Source organism: Vigna unguiculata, chromosome 5, assembly GCF_004118075.2.
Source record: "Vigna unguiculata cultivar IT97K-499-35 chromosome 5, ASM411807v1, whole genome shotgun sequence".
NCBI lineage: Eukaryota > Viridiplantae > Streptophyta > Magnoliopsida > Fabales > Fabaceae > Vigna > Vigna unguiculata.
Genome location: NC_040283.1, coordinates 6468645 through 6483720, shown reverse-complemented (window position 1 = coordinate 6483720; position 15076 = coordinate 6468645). Strand labels below are relative to the sequence as shown.

General features: G+C 32.4%; 2 protein-coding genes across 4 annotated transcripts; one reads left to right on the top strand and one right to left on the bottom strand.

Moving 5' to 3' along the window:
• The first annotated feature begins 440 nt into the window (after positions 1-440).
• LOC114184277 lies at positions 441-2406 on the top strand. 2 transcript variants are annotated; one of them, XM_028071566.1, is made up of 3 exons: positions 441-752; positions 1354-1565; positions 1786-2406. In XM_028071566.1, exons 1-3 carry the CDS (start codon positions 539-541, stop codon positions 2185-2187), a joined length of 828 nt encoding a protein of 275 aa, XP_027927367.1. In that variant the 5' UTR covers positions 441-538; the 3' UTR covers positions 2188-2406. The 2 variants fall into 2 exon arrangements, with proteins under 2 accessions (XP_027927367.1, XP_027927368.1); XM_028071567.1 differs by having other exon boundaries at positions 446-752; positions 1804-2400.
• Positions 2407-3827: 1421 nt separating this feature from the next.
• LOC114183365 lies at positions 3828-10899 on the bottom strand. Of its 2 annotated transcripts, XM_028070375.1 has the most exons (17): positions 10765-10889; positions 10553-10643; positions 10344-10403; positions 10081-10255; positions 9893-9998; positions 9321-9403; positions 8637-8663; positions 8445-8557; positions 8189-8308; positions 7686-7766; positions 7472-7536; positions 6545-6601; positions 6198-6269; positions 5864-6112; positions 5315-5430; positions 4975-5088; positions 3828-4170 (listed from the first exon to the last, which is right to left on the bottom strand). In XM_028070375.1, the coding sequence occupies exons 1-17, from the start codon at positions 10813-10815 to the stop codon at positions 4008-4010; spliced, it is 1743 nt and encodes a 580-aa protein (XP_027926176.1). In that variant the 5' UTR covers positions 10816-10889; the 3' UTR covers positions 3828-4007. The 2 variants fall into 2 exon arrangements, with proteins under 2 accessions (XP_027926176.1, XP_027926177.1); XM_028070376.1 differs by lacking the exon at positions 10344-10403 and having other exon boundaries at positions 10765-10899.
• Between the last annotated feature and the right edge of the window lie 4177 nt (positions 10900-15076).

Below are 15076 nucleotides of genomic sequence, written 5' to 3'. Positions count from 1 at the left end.
TATCATTACAATTATAAGTACTAAATTATTGAAATTTATACTTTAAAGAGTATTTTATGAATTGCATAGATCAATTTGAGGCAACTAAATTGATGATGAGAACTTTAAGAATTACTTTCTTATTTAATTAATTTTCAACTTACACTTTTAATAATTAAATTGGTAGTTTACTTTTAAAAAAAAATCAATTGCTTAAGTTTCAGTATTATTCTGAAAAGCCAAAAGAGCTATTATAACCAAATAAGTAAAGTGTGTTCTTCCATGGTAGTTTGCAGAAGAAGACAAGTGTTTTTGAAGATGAAACGGTGGGAATGTGGTGATGAATCATCATGGTAACGTGTCAATCAGACAATGAAAAACAAATCCACTCATTGCCAACGTGTTTGTGCAATCGCATGCATGGTGACACCAATTCAAGCTTTCTCACATGAATCAATCACTATCAAACCTAGAGTGAAAAACAGTTTCAATTTTTTACCACTCTGGTATACACCTCAAAGTTCCAAAACAAATAAAAAAGTATAAGGCTTGATTTTTAATGGTTGAGAGAGGTGGCAGCAGTGGTGGCACCACCACAAGGCTCCTCCCGACAGCGGCGGAGGACGGTGGTGACTCAGACAGAGAGAGTAGTGAGAGACCAAGAGAGCCTTGGAAGGGAGAATATGTAAAGAGCATAGTTTTTGCAGGGCTTGATGCCATTATCACTTGCTTTGCTCTCATTTCTTCCATCAATGCTAGCACTAGATCCTCTGGTATTTATATATGTTAATTTTTTCTTTTAACTGTAATTAGGGTCTTTGATATTTTGGTGAAATTTTGAGAATGTTTAACAGTTGATGCTTAATATCAGTGAATCTGTTTGCTTTTTAATCACAGCAAATCTAAATGTGTTTGCTTTTAAACAAACACATTTAGATTATGTGTTGAAATTTCATTTTCTTTTAAACAAATGTCCAGTGTTTCCTTGTTGAATGGCTGAGCATAAAAGACCTCGTGATTATGTGATGGAGGTAAAAGAGATTTTCAGTGCTATGATTGCATGTATTTGCAGCTTTGGTCCTTTTCACACATTTTTAGTGCTAAGATTGTATGATAGGTACTCGAAGCAGCTTGTCCTTTTCCGCAACAAATCACAATAATTTTTACAATGGAGATTATGGGATTTGAATTTAAGACTTTAGGCCTTTCAATCACAAGGAGATTATTATGTTGTGTGGCTAAGATTCTTGTCACTGTGTATGCATTTGTATATTTGTCAGAAACACTGATACAGATTGTGATGCCATTGATGCCATTGATGCCAATACATAGAATAAATGCTATTTTAACTTATATGCTACACTTAAATTGCAGGGCATGTGCTGGTTCTTGGATTCTCAAACCTTGTGGCAGATGCAATATCAATGGGGTTTGGGGACTCTGTGTCTGCTAGCTCTGAGCAGGAAGTGATCATTGAGGAAAGGAAAGTGACAGAATGGGATGTTATCAACCAAAGGAAAAAGGAGCAATCAGAGTTAATCAATCACTATCAAGCTCTTGGGATGGACTGCAATGATGCAACCATGGTATGCATGAAAAAATCTACCATTTGAAATAAAATTAGAGTTTCACAATGTGTAAAATTTTATACTATCTACCTACCCTTTAGAAACCATCACAGATACTACTTTCAACTCAACTAATAGAAAAACAAAGTTATCATGCATTATAAATAAATGCCAGAAACACTCTTTTGAAGACACTGTTATCAATAAATTGCTTCTAACTTGTACACTTTGGCTGAAGTTTGTTACTTGGTGCAAGGTTGTGAACATATTCACAAAGTACAAGGACATCATGGTAGACCAGAGAATGATGGCAGACAAGGGAGTGCTGCCAGCAGATCAAGAAGTGAAGCCATGGAAGAATGGCCTTGTGACCTTTGCATCCTTTATGCTCTTTGGCTCAGTTCCTTTGCTATCCTTCATCATCCTCATACCATTCACTGACAATGAATCTATCAAGTTTGTTAGTGCTTGCCTAGCTTCTGCACTTGCCCTTGCTCTTCTTGGGGTGGCAAAGGCAAGGATTGCTGGCCAAAACATCATGTTCTCTGTGGCTGTCACACTTTTCAGTGGTTCCATAGCTGCAGCTTCTGCTTATTTAGTAGGGTGGATGCTTAAGCATATAGCAGGATTAGAGAGTTGATGAATGACTATATAGTTGAATTTAATGGATCTGACAACACTTTTTTTGGATAAATGTAGTTTTCATACCATGGCTAGCACACAAAGTTCAAGTTCTGGTACATAGGTTTAATAGTTATATTTTGGATAGTTTATGAACTTGCTATTTATCCAAGCTGTTGGCTAACTTTTCTGAAAATGCTACTTATGCTAAGGCAATGTTTTTAGTTGAATTTCTGCATATGTGCCTTTAATTCTTTTTCCACCCAATATTAATCTTTACCAAAATTTATATAATAATAAGAAACCTTCATTCATTCATGAGAATGAGAATAGAGTAATGCTTTATTCGATTGACTTTTAAGATATAATTTTATTATCACTGTATTTTCTTACCTGATAATTATGTTCAAAACTGTGTATGATAATGTCTTTTCTTTTTTCCATTTTCAACTCCTAACATTTCAAAACAGGTTTACTTTTAAATATTTTAAAATATTTTAAAAAGGTTACACTCTGATTAATTATTTTATGAAGTTACATCCTTCTTAAAATCAACTTAGTCTTATTTTCGGCATTTAAATTTGTTTTTAATTAATTATAAACATCATAGTTTTAAATATTAAAAAATTACAAGACTTGATTATGGATAGTTTTCTGAAACATTTTTGTATTATCTTACTTGTAATACTAAACTCGAATTCAGAAATATGCATGATTGCAAGGCACAATGCTTATTTTATATATTCAGCAAAGAAACAATCCTATTTTATTTTATCACAAGATAGCTTCCATTATTAATGAACCAAAAAGCATCTTCCATCATTAATTTAATGGCAAACAACTTACCCTTCAGACACATGTTACAGAGAAAACCAGAGTCCTGGATCACAAAACGTCAAACCTACAAACTTCTATATTTCTTCTTAAACTTTTGCACATTAAATTATTCATTTAATTCTTATACTTTCTCATTTTATGTTTTAATCTTATACTTACTTTAAATTACACATTATACTTTCATGTATTTATAAATTTATTTTTGTAGTGATCAATGTGCCTTGACTCTCTTAAGTAACATAACATACAAAAAAATTTCTAGCAGAAATTTGTTGTTAAATATACAATAGATATGAAGACTAAAATATTAAAACTGCATAGTTTAAAGACTGAAACGGATAACTTTTATATGCAGAAAACAGTAAAATGTTACAAACACAAAGATTAAATGTTAAATGCGTAATTAATTTATTTTATGATCGTTAAACATAAGTTTTAATGAGCAATGGTTATCCAACTTGCAAACCAATCCTCTTGAGTTAGCTACTGAGATAGGGAGATCATGTTACTGATAACTTTTGACCAAAACTGTTTCATTCTTGCTATTATGCAGTTCACGCAAACAGATTCAAGATTAAGGTTTTTTCTTCCCTCTTTATCGAGCGTCATTTTTCTGTTCTTGGTGTGTCAACAGTTATCAAACTCCAAGAGTATGTTTAAAAAATTAATGATTTTCTATCAAATTAAGCATATAAGTTCGTAATTTGTTTTTATACTATTACACTTTTAAAGGCCCGCAGTTAGACAGGTCTAAATTTATTACTTTTAATGAAGTTGAAAGAAGTAAAGAATGAACAATGTCAACCAATAAAAATGACTAAATTGTAGAACATATAGATGGAGCAATTCTTGAATGAATACAGTGTTTACAATTATTTCAATTTATCTTTTGAGGTTTGATTGTGCCTATAGGCACTTGGCCTATTTAAGAATTACTCAGAGAAAAGGAGTAACCATTGGCTAAGATGAGAGTGAGAAAATAGCACTAAACAATGTACATAGTTAGCAAGAAGTCACTTCTTCTTCATTGAGTGATAACTGCAAAGCATGTTCTGCTTCTTTCAGGAATAACCTTGTTAGCTCTTTCTGTCCACGCCTATATACTATAGCAGACCACTTGTTTCTGGTCATCAACTTTGGTTCCTCTGAGTCATTTGTCTTTGTGCTGAAATTTTGAGAAAAGCAAATTATACAATGAAATGGTGTGTAAATAGATGTTTCTGTATATGTTGTCTCTGTAATAAACAAGGAACATAGTAAAAATATTTTCATATAAGTTGTTTTCATAGGATATCAATAGCTTATTCAAATAAGTTGCAATAAAAAAGCATTATAAATTAGGCTTAAATGTGTTTTTGGCTAAGGATAACATTTTGGTCCCTAACAGGTTTTTTAAACTTTTGTCATTAATAATTTTTTTTACATGGTGAAATAAAAATATTTAGATAATGTTTTGGGGACAAAAACAAAGTAAAATATTTATTAAAGTTGGAAAAAGTTTAACAAAAACTATCAAAAACCAAAACCAAAACCAAAAAGCAAAATTTAGTAATTTATCAAAAATAAAAACATATTTAAGTCTATAAAGTATATGTGTAAGTTCTCCTAACTCCTAAACACTTCCACAACTTATGTGTGCTCATCAGTGGGCTCTGGTAGAAATCTCACATCTATTACAAGCATAACTAAATTATAATATATAAGTGAAGGTAAACATTAACATGTAAGTCAATTTTATAAGATTAATTTAGGATTAAATTCACTCCCAAATGGGCTCCATTAATCAATATGACTAGTCAAATATTTCCTGGTTGGCAGCTTAATATTGTTTTAATATTTGAAAAGCAATTGAAATGATGGACGACTCAGTGTAACTACCTGTACCCTTGAAGAAAGATAGGCATCAGAGTCATCATCCCTAATAATTAAGGCATATATGAGTACTAAAATCATGTATACTAATTTCTACCTTAAATTGCTCGTGCATTGTTTGCTATCTTCATGTTCATCAATAATAAGGGCTTTCCTGAGTAAATCAAGGTCATCTTCATCTGGTCCAGAACTCTCTTCAAGATTCATCATCCTTGAATGCAGTGAAATCAGTTAGGCATTGCACATAACATTTGATGTTCTGGTGTGTCCTTATTCACTCAAAAAATGAAATGATGAATTAAAAGAGATTAAAGCATCATTTGCAGAAACCAAATGGCAATCACTAGCATGCAGATTAGAAGTAGGTAAAAATCGTTTCAGTTTATAATTAACATATTCATATCAGAAATCATGGCTATGTAATTCCTGGAACTTACTTCACACGAAGAAGATCAACAAGCAATTGTAAAGCTCCAGAATCACCACACACCTCCCATACTGCTGATTGGACATCTGTATCTGATAGTTCTCTCTCCCTTTCAGGTCCAGCAAGCTTTTCATAGAAAGCATGAAAATAAACAATTAATGAAACATGTAAAATTGTATTGAGGTTGAAAGTGAATTGTACTAAAATGGATTGGTTCAGTATTTGAATAGTCATCAATAGCACTGTTTTGCCATATGCTCGGCAGTGACTATACAGTAAATTGTTTTCATTTAGTATTATCAGTCTGAATATTACTAAGTTGTAAGCAATTTAACCGTAGGTAAGGCAAGGGTTTTTGTTTCTCTTTCAAAGACAAAGAGGTTGTCATTGTCACTTAACCTGTAGCAGTTAACTAATGGAATGGGTAGGAAATGTGGTAAAACTAGATAGCAGACTAACGAAAGAAAGAGAAAATACAATTTCAGTGACAAAGGTAGGAACCAATAGTCTAACATTTCAAGGGAAATATGAAAAGAAAATTTTTGTATAGAAACTGAACCTCTTCCAGCATTGATGAAACCTTGTAAAGCTCTTCTTCTTGCATGGCTATGGTCCTCAAAGTAGTCATAAATTTCTCAGGAAACACTAGCTTGTTTGCGTAAGATGGCATCTTGCGCTGACCACTCCAACTATAGTTGCAAACTTGTTCAGCTTTTCCCTTTTTATCTTCTCCACTGATTTGGGTCCCTAACGGAAAAAACCCATTATCCAGAAACGTTTTGTGTAAAAGACATCTCATTTCAGCATTCTGTAAACATTTAGAGAAACAGAAAGTGTAATTACAGAAGTTGGAAATTTTAGAACAGAAAGATGAAGGTAAACTATTAGCATACCTGCACTTCGAGAAGCTGTCCTTTGGACTCTGAAAAGGAAATAGTACTCATTGCTTCTGTTGGATAGTGGACCTGGAGGACCAAACAATTCAGTCAAGGATTGAAATGCTATTATAGTTGCAACACTGATTGGGTAATTATTGCAAGGAATTGATTAAGAAAAGAGGTGGATATCACTAAATACTTTTACTAAAACTTGCCACAAATTCAAATTGCAATTAAGCAACAAATAAAGGGGGTGGTAGCCATAATTAAAAAATGAACACAACAAAGCTTCTCGAGAGTTTAAACTGAATTATGCTAACAAGAACAATCTGGGTGCGCAATGTCTAAGTATAAGTCATTACCATGACATAGTCATCTGTGTTCTCATCAATGACAAAACCATACAGATATAGAAGTTCCTGTGCCAGGTGGAAAAATACGAAAACCATTAGCACTTGAAATAAGCTTCAAAGTAACTTATACTTCAATTTTTATTTATATATATGTATATATCTATATCTATATCTATATCTATATGTGTGTGTGTGTAACTATATAAAAATGGGATATACCGCTTTAGTGTACACATTTTGTATATTCTATTTTTACTCCTGTAACTACCACTGCAAAGTATTATTTCTCTCCCAGATTCCCCAAATCACTAACTTCATCCAAAAACCCACATTTTACCCACTTAATTATTATCATGTGAACTTTAAAAAAAGATGTTTTCGCACATTTTACTATAATGTTTTCCAATTTGTAAGCATTTTATCATGATGTTGGTAACAAAATGATGTTGGTTTGAAAAGAAAAAAAAAATGGTAACAAAACAGCATCATGTTTTAGGATGTCACAATTTTGTTGAAAATTGAAAAATGTGATAGTAAAATGTGCGAGAAAAAACTTGACGGTAAAATTTGAAAAATGATGATAGTTGTGTAGTAAAATGCAACTAAGACATGCATATAATGGTACATGTGAACTCAAAGAAGTTAAAGGGGCAAATCTACAGGGCAACCCAGTCTTGCAGTTGATTGACAAGGCAATTATGTATCTGGGTCAATGAAATCTTTTGCAGTGAAGTTAAATATATTGCCAACAAGACATTACACCAGAGGTTGCCACATGGAAAACCTTATTTCCCCTTGCAGACTCCTCGGCTTGAAGCCCACAAAATTGGAGCTTAAAATGAATGGTAAAAATAGAACAGAAAAGTAAACGAGAATATAAAAAATAATATAGGAAAATTGTTTCAGTTTTGAAAACCACAGAACAATATAAAGTACCTCATTTCCCTTGTTTCCATAACTAATAGAAATTTCTTGGTCATTTTGCAAGTGACTTTGAGCAGCTTCGCAATCAACAAATGAAAAATGGAGAGAAAGAAAAATATAAATTAAATGGAAATTTGAAAGAAACTACAAATTCAGAGGCACAGAAGTGGAAAACAGTTATTTGGATGTTAACAAGGAGAATGAATGAAAAAAGAAAATTTGTTACCCAAAATAAGATACATGGAGAAAGGTACTCCTGTTGCTAAACCAGTTCCATCAACTTCCCACGTTGCTATCGGCTTCAGATCTGATTGGCCATATGATCAAGGTAAATAAGGCATTTGTTATATCTAACATATATTACATGAAGATGACACACCCAGGCATAAAGCCCGGAATACATGTTTATGGAAACAAATAGTTCATTTATCTCTCCCATTTATCAATGCGCTATGGCACCCTGAAGACATGAACATCATCACTTCATAATTTGCACCAAAGTTTATCAGAATTGGAGCAACAAGGACTGACATCTAAGCTGTTTGTTCATAAAGGCTTTGATATGATATCAAGAAATTAATTGACCAAAATCTATACGCTTTTGCACATCTAAGAATGGGTTTTGTATCAGACAATATCTAAAGGGGAACAACAAAAAACATTGAATAAATGAACAGGAAAGTAGAGTAAAAGTGAAACAAATATCAACGGTTCAAGCAAAACAATTACCATGGTTACAAAAGTCAATGCCAGGGACAAGACCCTCTACCCAAACAGTTTCTCCTGTCACTGTGCAACTGTTACATGTCTCTTTCGTTGTCAGATTGTTAGATTTTTTAACCTGGCTTCCTGCATTAAACTTCCCTATTTTAATACCATTTTGAACTCTCATTCATAGAAATACTAAATTCTGACCTTTTATTATTGGATACAAAAACAGAAGAGAAATAGGAAATCAGTGAGAAAAAAAAGAAGACAGACTCACTTTTTTCATCAGCTTCAGGAATGCAACTCTCATGATCATCTTGCATTTCTGGAAATACATAAGATCGAGGCATTGGAATGTTCAAAGCACGGGTCCAAAATACTGAATTCGCCCTAGAAAGAAGGCAAGTCTACTATCAACCTCCAATGATTTAGTTGCAGCCATTAAAATTCACTAAAGTACACCACATACCAAAGGAAATCTTCAAAGGATACCTCACTGCAAAAAGGTCAGGCAGAAGATAAGCAAAGTAAATGGACGTTTAAATTTAGCTAACAAGTTAAATAGCTGTTTGAAAACAAAATCTAAAATATTTAAATTCATCATTCTGAAGATAGTTGAAAGGTATATAGTGAAGGCATTTTTTAATGTAGGATGAAGAAATATTAACTGCAGATTGATATGGGGTATATCAAAAAGACAATGAAGAAATGTAAATAGCATTGCATAGAATGTCATATTGATCAATCAAATCCTATGTTCCTGTACTTCAGTGGCAGACTATAAACAAAAGAGAAGACGATATCTTGCTTTTTTCAACAAAGGACCATATTCTACAACATCAACAAATAGATTACTTACATCTGAATGAATTTTGTTGAATAGAACTTAATAGGAAAAGCAGCATAATATAGAACATTCGCATTTAAATCTTAATGCCAGGTGAAGTAGTGAACTAGTAACAAGTAAATTATACATTCACAAGTGTAAGACTCAATCCCAAAACCAAAATACATCATCAAAGTATATCCTACATTAATTAGCTCTAAATATAAGACATAAAAAATTCAAGAAGAGTAAACTGTTTTAATTATGAATTAACCACTTAAAAAACATAAACTAATCAATAAAAGTACAATTTTACCCAGCACATACATCTCGGAATTTCCATCAAGAGTCAAAAGTTTCTTCACTATATCCTTCACTTTAGTTTCATACAGAGAAAGCAGGCTCTTCTTCTGCAAGATAATACAGTTATCAAACATAGTGTTGAATAAGTGACCAGAAGGTAATACCAGAGTTGAACTCTGGCTCTGGTTGTGTTTCAAACAGACAAACACCATAAAACAAAACTAAACATGTTTACATGGAAGGTGAATCAGACAAAACAAAAAACTAGCTTCAGTTTATTTTAAGTGGTTTTTAAAGTGTATCTACTGCATGCTCCTTCAACGCCATTTTATCACATTGATCATTACTCCTAGAAGAACACGTGTAAAAGCTTCAGAACAGAGTGGTCACACAAACTACTTTCTGAAATTATGGGAAGCAAATACATATAAGGTCACACAAACTAGCTTTTGAAGTGCAGTGAAACAAAGACAAGCCAACACAGGAATAACCAGTCTTGTGTTTTTATCATGATATGTCTTCTAATTGGCAAGAAAAGCCCAACTGTAATTCAACTGGTAAATGGTACAAAAAGGATGAGTCACAAGAAAAATTACCTGCAATTCAGTCGCACGATATAATGTTGTTCCTCTTAGTTCTTGAAGTTCATCATCACTAAACCAAAGTGGATTCCCAAAAGTGGTTGGAAGCATATCGAGGTACCTGATTTAGTTTCAACCACCCAACAAGTGAAACTCACAACACAATCTGATTCCCAAAGTGAAACACAGTCAACCATACATACGGCTTCCATAGAGAATTCTTACGCAACCGCTCCACAGTCAATAACAGTATCATTAGTAACCTGTCATCTACATCTCCTTCTTCAAACATTGCTCTACATGCTGGTCCTAGGAGAGGATCTTGCAACACCCTCATTGGAGTAATGGCTAAATCTAGTGGAACAACCAACATAACCCCTGATTTTCAAAGAAAACAATATTACATTTTCTCTTTTTGGTGGTCAAGGCACAGAGCTATAAATATTCAGATGACAACACTAAGCACCTAAAATATTTTCCTTTTCTGCAGATGGCCATTTCTTTAGCTTCAAAGGCAGGACCAGCGCTTTCGAATTTCAATATTTTAAGATTATAACAAAAGAGAATTAACAAAACTTCACACACTTCCACATTCCAAACAACAACAATGTCAGGTATATTCTAACAACCAATGACACTAACTCCTTCTCTCTACTCAATTCATATTGATATTACCATCAGAAACATCCTTTTCAAAAAAGATGCCAAACCCTCGTTTTGAATCACACCACTTGATCTTGCAACCTCGTAGCTCCACCCCATTTGCCTGAATTCAATCCCAAATCAAAATTCAAAACTTATCAAAAGTCATCATTAGTATTCAACACAAAATCAAATCTTAATATAAGTTGCCCTTTGACCACAAATTCGTAAGCATGTTACCGAACCTGTAGCCACTGCATGAAAGTTTCGAGCTTTGCTTCTTCTGGGCTCGCCATAGCTACCAGTACCTAGTCAATTTTTGGTTTGCGCCTACTTGGATAAAAGAGGGGCCAAGGGCTTAAAGGGTTTAATCAATTGAGTAAAACCTTTCAAAAAAATAATAAAAATTAAGTACAAAATATAATAATACTAAATACTGAACTTTCTTTTTTAGAGAACAAAAAATAGTCAATATTCATTTAAGTGTTAAGAATAAACATTACAAAATTAGAGAAAATATTCAATCCATTCTTCCATTTCCCTGGTTTAAGACAACGAATATCAATTTCCATAAAATGTAAGTATTTTTAGAGAACAGATTCACTATCTAAAAAAATGTGTACTATTTATAATTTGTTTTTTCTCATTTCCTGCAATTTTTCTAGTAGCTTATGGAATGAGAAAATGAAAGTTGTTTTAGGAAATACAATTATATAATGAAACTAGAATGAGACCCGTCGTTGCTTTCTTTTTTATTTTATTTATAAACTGAATATTATTTTATTATATTTAAATAATTATAATTAAATGATTTGATTATGTATAATTATAAATATAATATTTAAATAAAGAATAAATAACATTAAAAAAACTGAATAATTAATTATGTTTTTTTAGTTAAATTAATTAATACAAATACTAACAATAGTAAAATTAAAGAATTAATATTTACATATGATATTGACATAATTGATGAGTGATGTTGATGAGTGATGCTTAGTAAAATTATATTATTATATCATTAAAATTTATAATTAAATTTTGTAATTATATATTATATTAGAATAAAATGTGTATATTTATGTCACTGTGAAACCTAGATATATTGTACAATACGATCTCGTAAATACTTACGGATCAGACGTTTCAATATATGTTGTTTTCATGTTTTTTCAACTCCTCTTACCATTCAATTCTAAACAATAATAATAAACCTCAAATTATTTTCTTAGTATAGTTTGACGTATATCGATGAAGTAGGTTATTTTCATGATAAAGTATGTTTAAATTATTTATAAAGAGTTTTTTTTTTAATTTTACCATAATTAAACTATAATAAGACTTATTATTTTATATACTTATTATATATATATATATATATATATATATATATATATATATATATATATATATATGTCGAGAATTAGTTATTGTGTCTTCGTTATCTTTAAACCTATTAAGAGTGAATGACTTCATCAAATATCTTCACAACCAACTTCGTTAGCATATCAACATAGGTACAATATTACGTATGAAGATGTATATGACATTATTATATCATGAATTAAAATCTTTAATCCATACTTGGGTTTAACTTTAGAAACTGTAATATATAATTGATTATAATTAAAAAGTGTTCAACAAATAATTAACCATGACTAAAAAGTGTTCTACATATAATTAGTCTCATGGAATTAATTATTTTTGTTCTTAAATCAACAACAGATAGATTAATTAAATTGATGCATTCTTGGCCTAAAGCAAAAAGTTGACAACATTTTTGTAATGAGAAACTTGAATTTCAAGCTTGTATCTACAACAATGAATTGAAATCTAATATTAACATTGCAATATAATGTAAAATATATAAACATCACATTTTATAACCTGATTATTGGTATCATTATAGGCATCACAATTGATATACTTAAAAAAATTAACTTTATATGTTATTTTTTAGGGTTAATTATATTTTTTGTCTCTCAAGTATTATGCGATTTTGCTTTTAGTCCCCTAACTACTGTTTGTTCCAATTTGGTCCCTTATGTTTTGAAATGATTGGAAATAGTCCTCATTTTTGGACGCTGTTAGTTTTGTTTGACACCTGGCAAACAGACTGCCACATATGGATTCCGTTTTAAGCTGTGTAAGTCATCTATGTTTCTGCACGTGCTAATTAAAGAGGAAGACAACTAAATAAAAGAGGGGTTGGGAGAAGTTTGAAACCCTAAAATTTAAATTTGAGAATTGGGGCTTTGAGGTAGTGAGGAAGTGGTGCATATCGTGACTGTGCAAGCAAAGTTTGGCAAAGTTACTGCATTCTTCACTGATGAAGAGTGGTAGCAAAGGGTTTCCATGTACGCCGCGGAATACTGGTTCTAAAATGTCGCAAAGTTATGTGTCATCTTCAGAAATGTCATCCAAAGTCTGTGGGTGTGGGGAAAGATTGTTGCTCCTAAAGGCATCTACTGTGAAAAACAAAGGCGGATTATTTTGGAGATGTCGAAATTGGGCTGTAAGTTGAAAATTTCATGACTTTTACTGGATGTTGCTTTTGTATTTGTGGTAATGGTTTCATCTTTTTATTTCGCAGACCAATTCACATTGTAATTACTTTGAATGGGTTGATGATGAGGAATCCGATTTTCAAGGGAAAGAAACTGAAAGTGAAGCCAATGGTGGGAAAAAAGGTGAAAAAGATAAAGTTTCTTTGAAAAGGGAGAAAATTATACTCGATTTGATGAAGAAAAATGAGAAGTTGAAGATGAAATTGCAACAAGAGAAAAAAAATTGGGACATTCCTGCTTTTTTTATTTGTGATATCGTGGGCCTCAACAATTGTAATGGTGTTCATGTTGTTGTTCAAAGTTAATTGTAATGTTTGAGATTACTTTAGTGGGAAGTGTTTTGTATTTGTGATAATGGTATTTTTGGAATGGTAATGGAATTTGAAACATTTGGTTACTGTTATGTGTTAGTTTTTGGAATGGAAATGGAACTTGTAGCAGTGATTAATTTTTTATTACTGTTATCCGAATTAGTTTTTCATTACTGCAACATATCCACTTATTATTTCCCATGAATCTCAGAATGTGCAAATTTTGCTTATTACCAGATTGAGCATATTGAAATAGAACTCACGACAATGAAATAATTACAACATAATTTACTGACATAACAAAGTGGTCTGAATTGTTTTCATTCATAAACAATAAAAAGTTATTCAACATGAGCTGTCAATAAAGTGTAGCAGACAAGTGGTCCATAATTGTCAATACAATAATCCAACAGTTCTTCAATCAAAAAAGTGGTTCACTATCACTATGCCCAATATTCTAAAACAGTGCTCCACTATCACAATGCACTATATTCCAGAAAAGTGGTCCACCATACAAAAAAGGCAACAAAAAAACTTGATTCTTTCACATTCACGTGGGTTGTGCGGAAGTTGCAGTACTTGCTTGAGACCCTAAAACCTGTGTTCCCATTCTTCTTCTCCTTATGGTGGTTGGTGCTATTTCTCCTTGGTTGGTGACTGCTGCAACCCGTGGTGTGGATCTGGTTCTACTGTGGAGCTTTGGTTTGATGTTCCTGCAGTGTTGCTAGCTACACTACCAGTTGTATGCATCTGTCCCTACCAATTGGGTATGAATTAAAGATTCAGAAGTTGTATTTAGGAAGAAAAGAAATTGTAAATATTACAAATGTGCGTTTACCTTTCTATTTCTGATTCCCCTTCTATAGCTTCTTATGTTATGGCCTAATTGTTTATACCTGCTACACTTGATGATAGTATTCTTCTTTGAAAGTTTGGAATGGCTGACATGTTCATCAACTTCCCTTCTTTTTAGCTTTATGGGTCTCCCAGCTGGAGTTTTGTAAATGGATGGCAGTAGTTATGGTTGATTAATTTTTGGCCAAAGTTGTTGTCCATTGATTGGGGTAATTTGAGGGCCATAAGAAGCCAGGTAGGCATCCCTTTTGTAATACGCATGAACATAATCCTCTGGGTTTTCTACCTTGTAATTAATGGCTGCCACAACATGTCTACAAGGTATACCTACTAAATCCCAAAAATAACAACTACAGTTATGATTACTTAAATCAACAATAATTTTTTCCATTATGAACCCCTGCGCCACTTCAAACTTATAATCCCCTGCCCATACAGGAAGCCAATTCCCATTTCTTTCTACTTCTCTGTCCAACCTTTTCTGTGGTTTAGGCATCACAGTTCTTGAATATGCATTAAGTTTCTCTCTAAGGGTTGCAAACCTACTCATTATATATGATCTAATCCATTCCATCATACTAATGATAGGTTTATCCCTAGCCAATAAAATAGTACTATTAAATGATTTGTCACAAATGCCCCTTCACCAATATCTCTTTTCCTCTTCACTATGCTTGAATTCCATTTGAATGATTTCCACCTATCCAAAACAGGCCCAATCTTCCTAACAGGTGGATCAATATCCATCCCAAATCCATCATCATCATCTGCCACCCTCTTTTCTTCACTGTCATCTAATTTCTCTCCAGCTAAACCTTCTTCAT

Bases quoted from the DNA above. Each gene is read 5' to 3' on its own strand.
- LOC114183365 (XM_028070375.1), bottom strand. From the start codon at position 10,815: ATGGCGAGCCCAGAAGAAGCAAAGCTCGAAACTTTCATGCAGTGGCTA. The intron at 9,404-9,892 runs GTAATTTTTCTT...ATTATCTTGCAG, and splicing joins ATCGTGCGACTGAATTGCAG to AAGAAGAGCCTGCTTTCTCT. The intron at 8,309-8,444 runs GTGAGTCTGTCT...AGTTTAATGCAG, and splicing joins TCCTGAAGCTGATGAAAAAA to GAAGCCAGGTTAAAAAATCT.
- LOC114184277 (XM_028071566.1), top strand. From the start codon at position 539: ATGGTTGAGAGAGGTGGCAGCAGTGGTGGCACCACCACAAGGCTCCTC. The intron at 753-1,353 runs GTATTTATATAT...CTTAAATTGCAG, and splicing joins TGCTAGCACTAGATCCTCTG to GGCATGTGCTGGTTCTTGGA. The intron at 1,566-1,785 runs GTATGCATGAAA...CTTTGGCTGAAG, and splicing joins ACTGCAATGATGCAACCATG to TTTGTTACTTGGTGCAAGGT.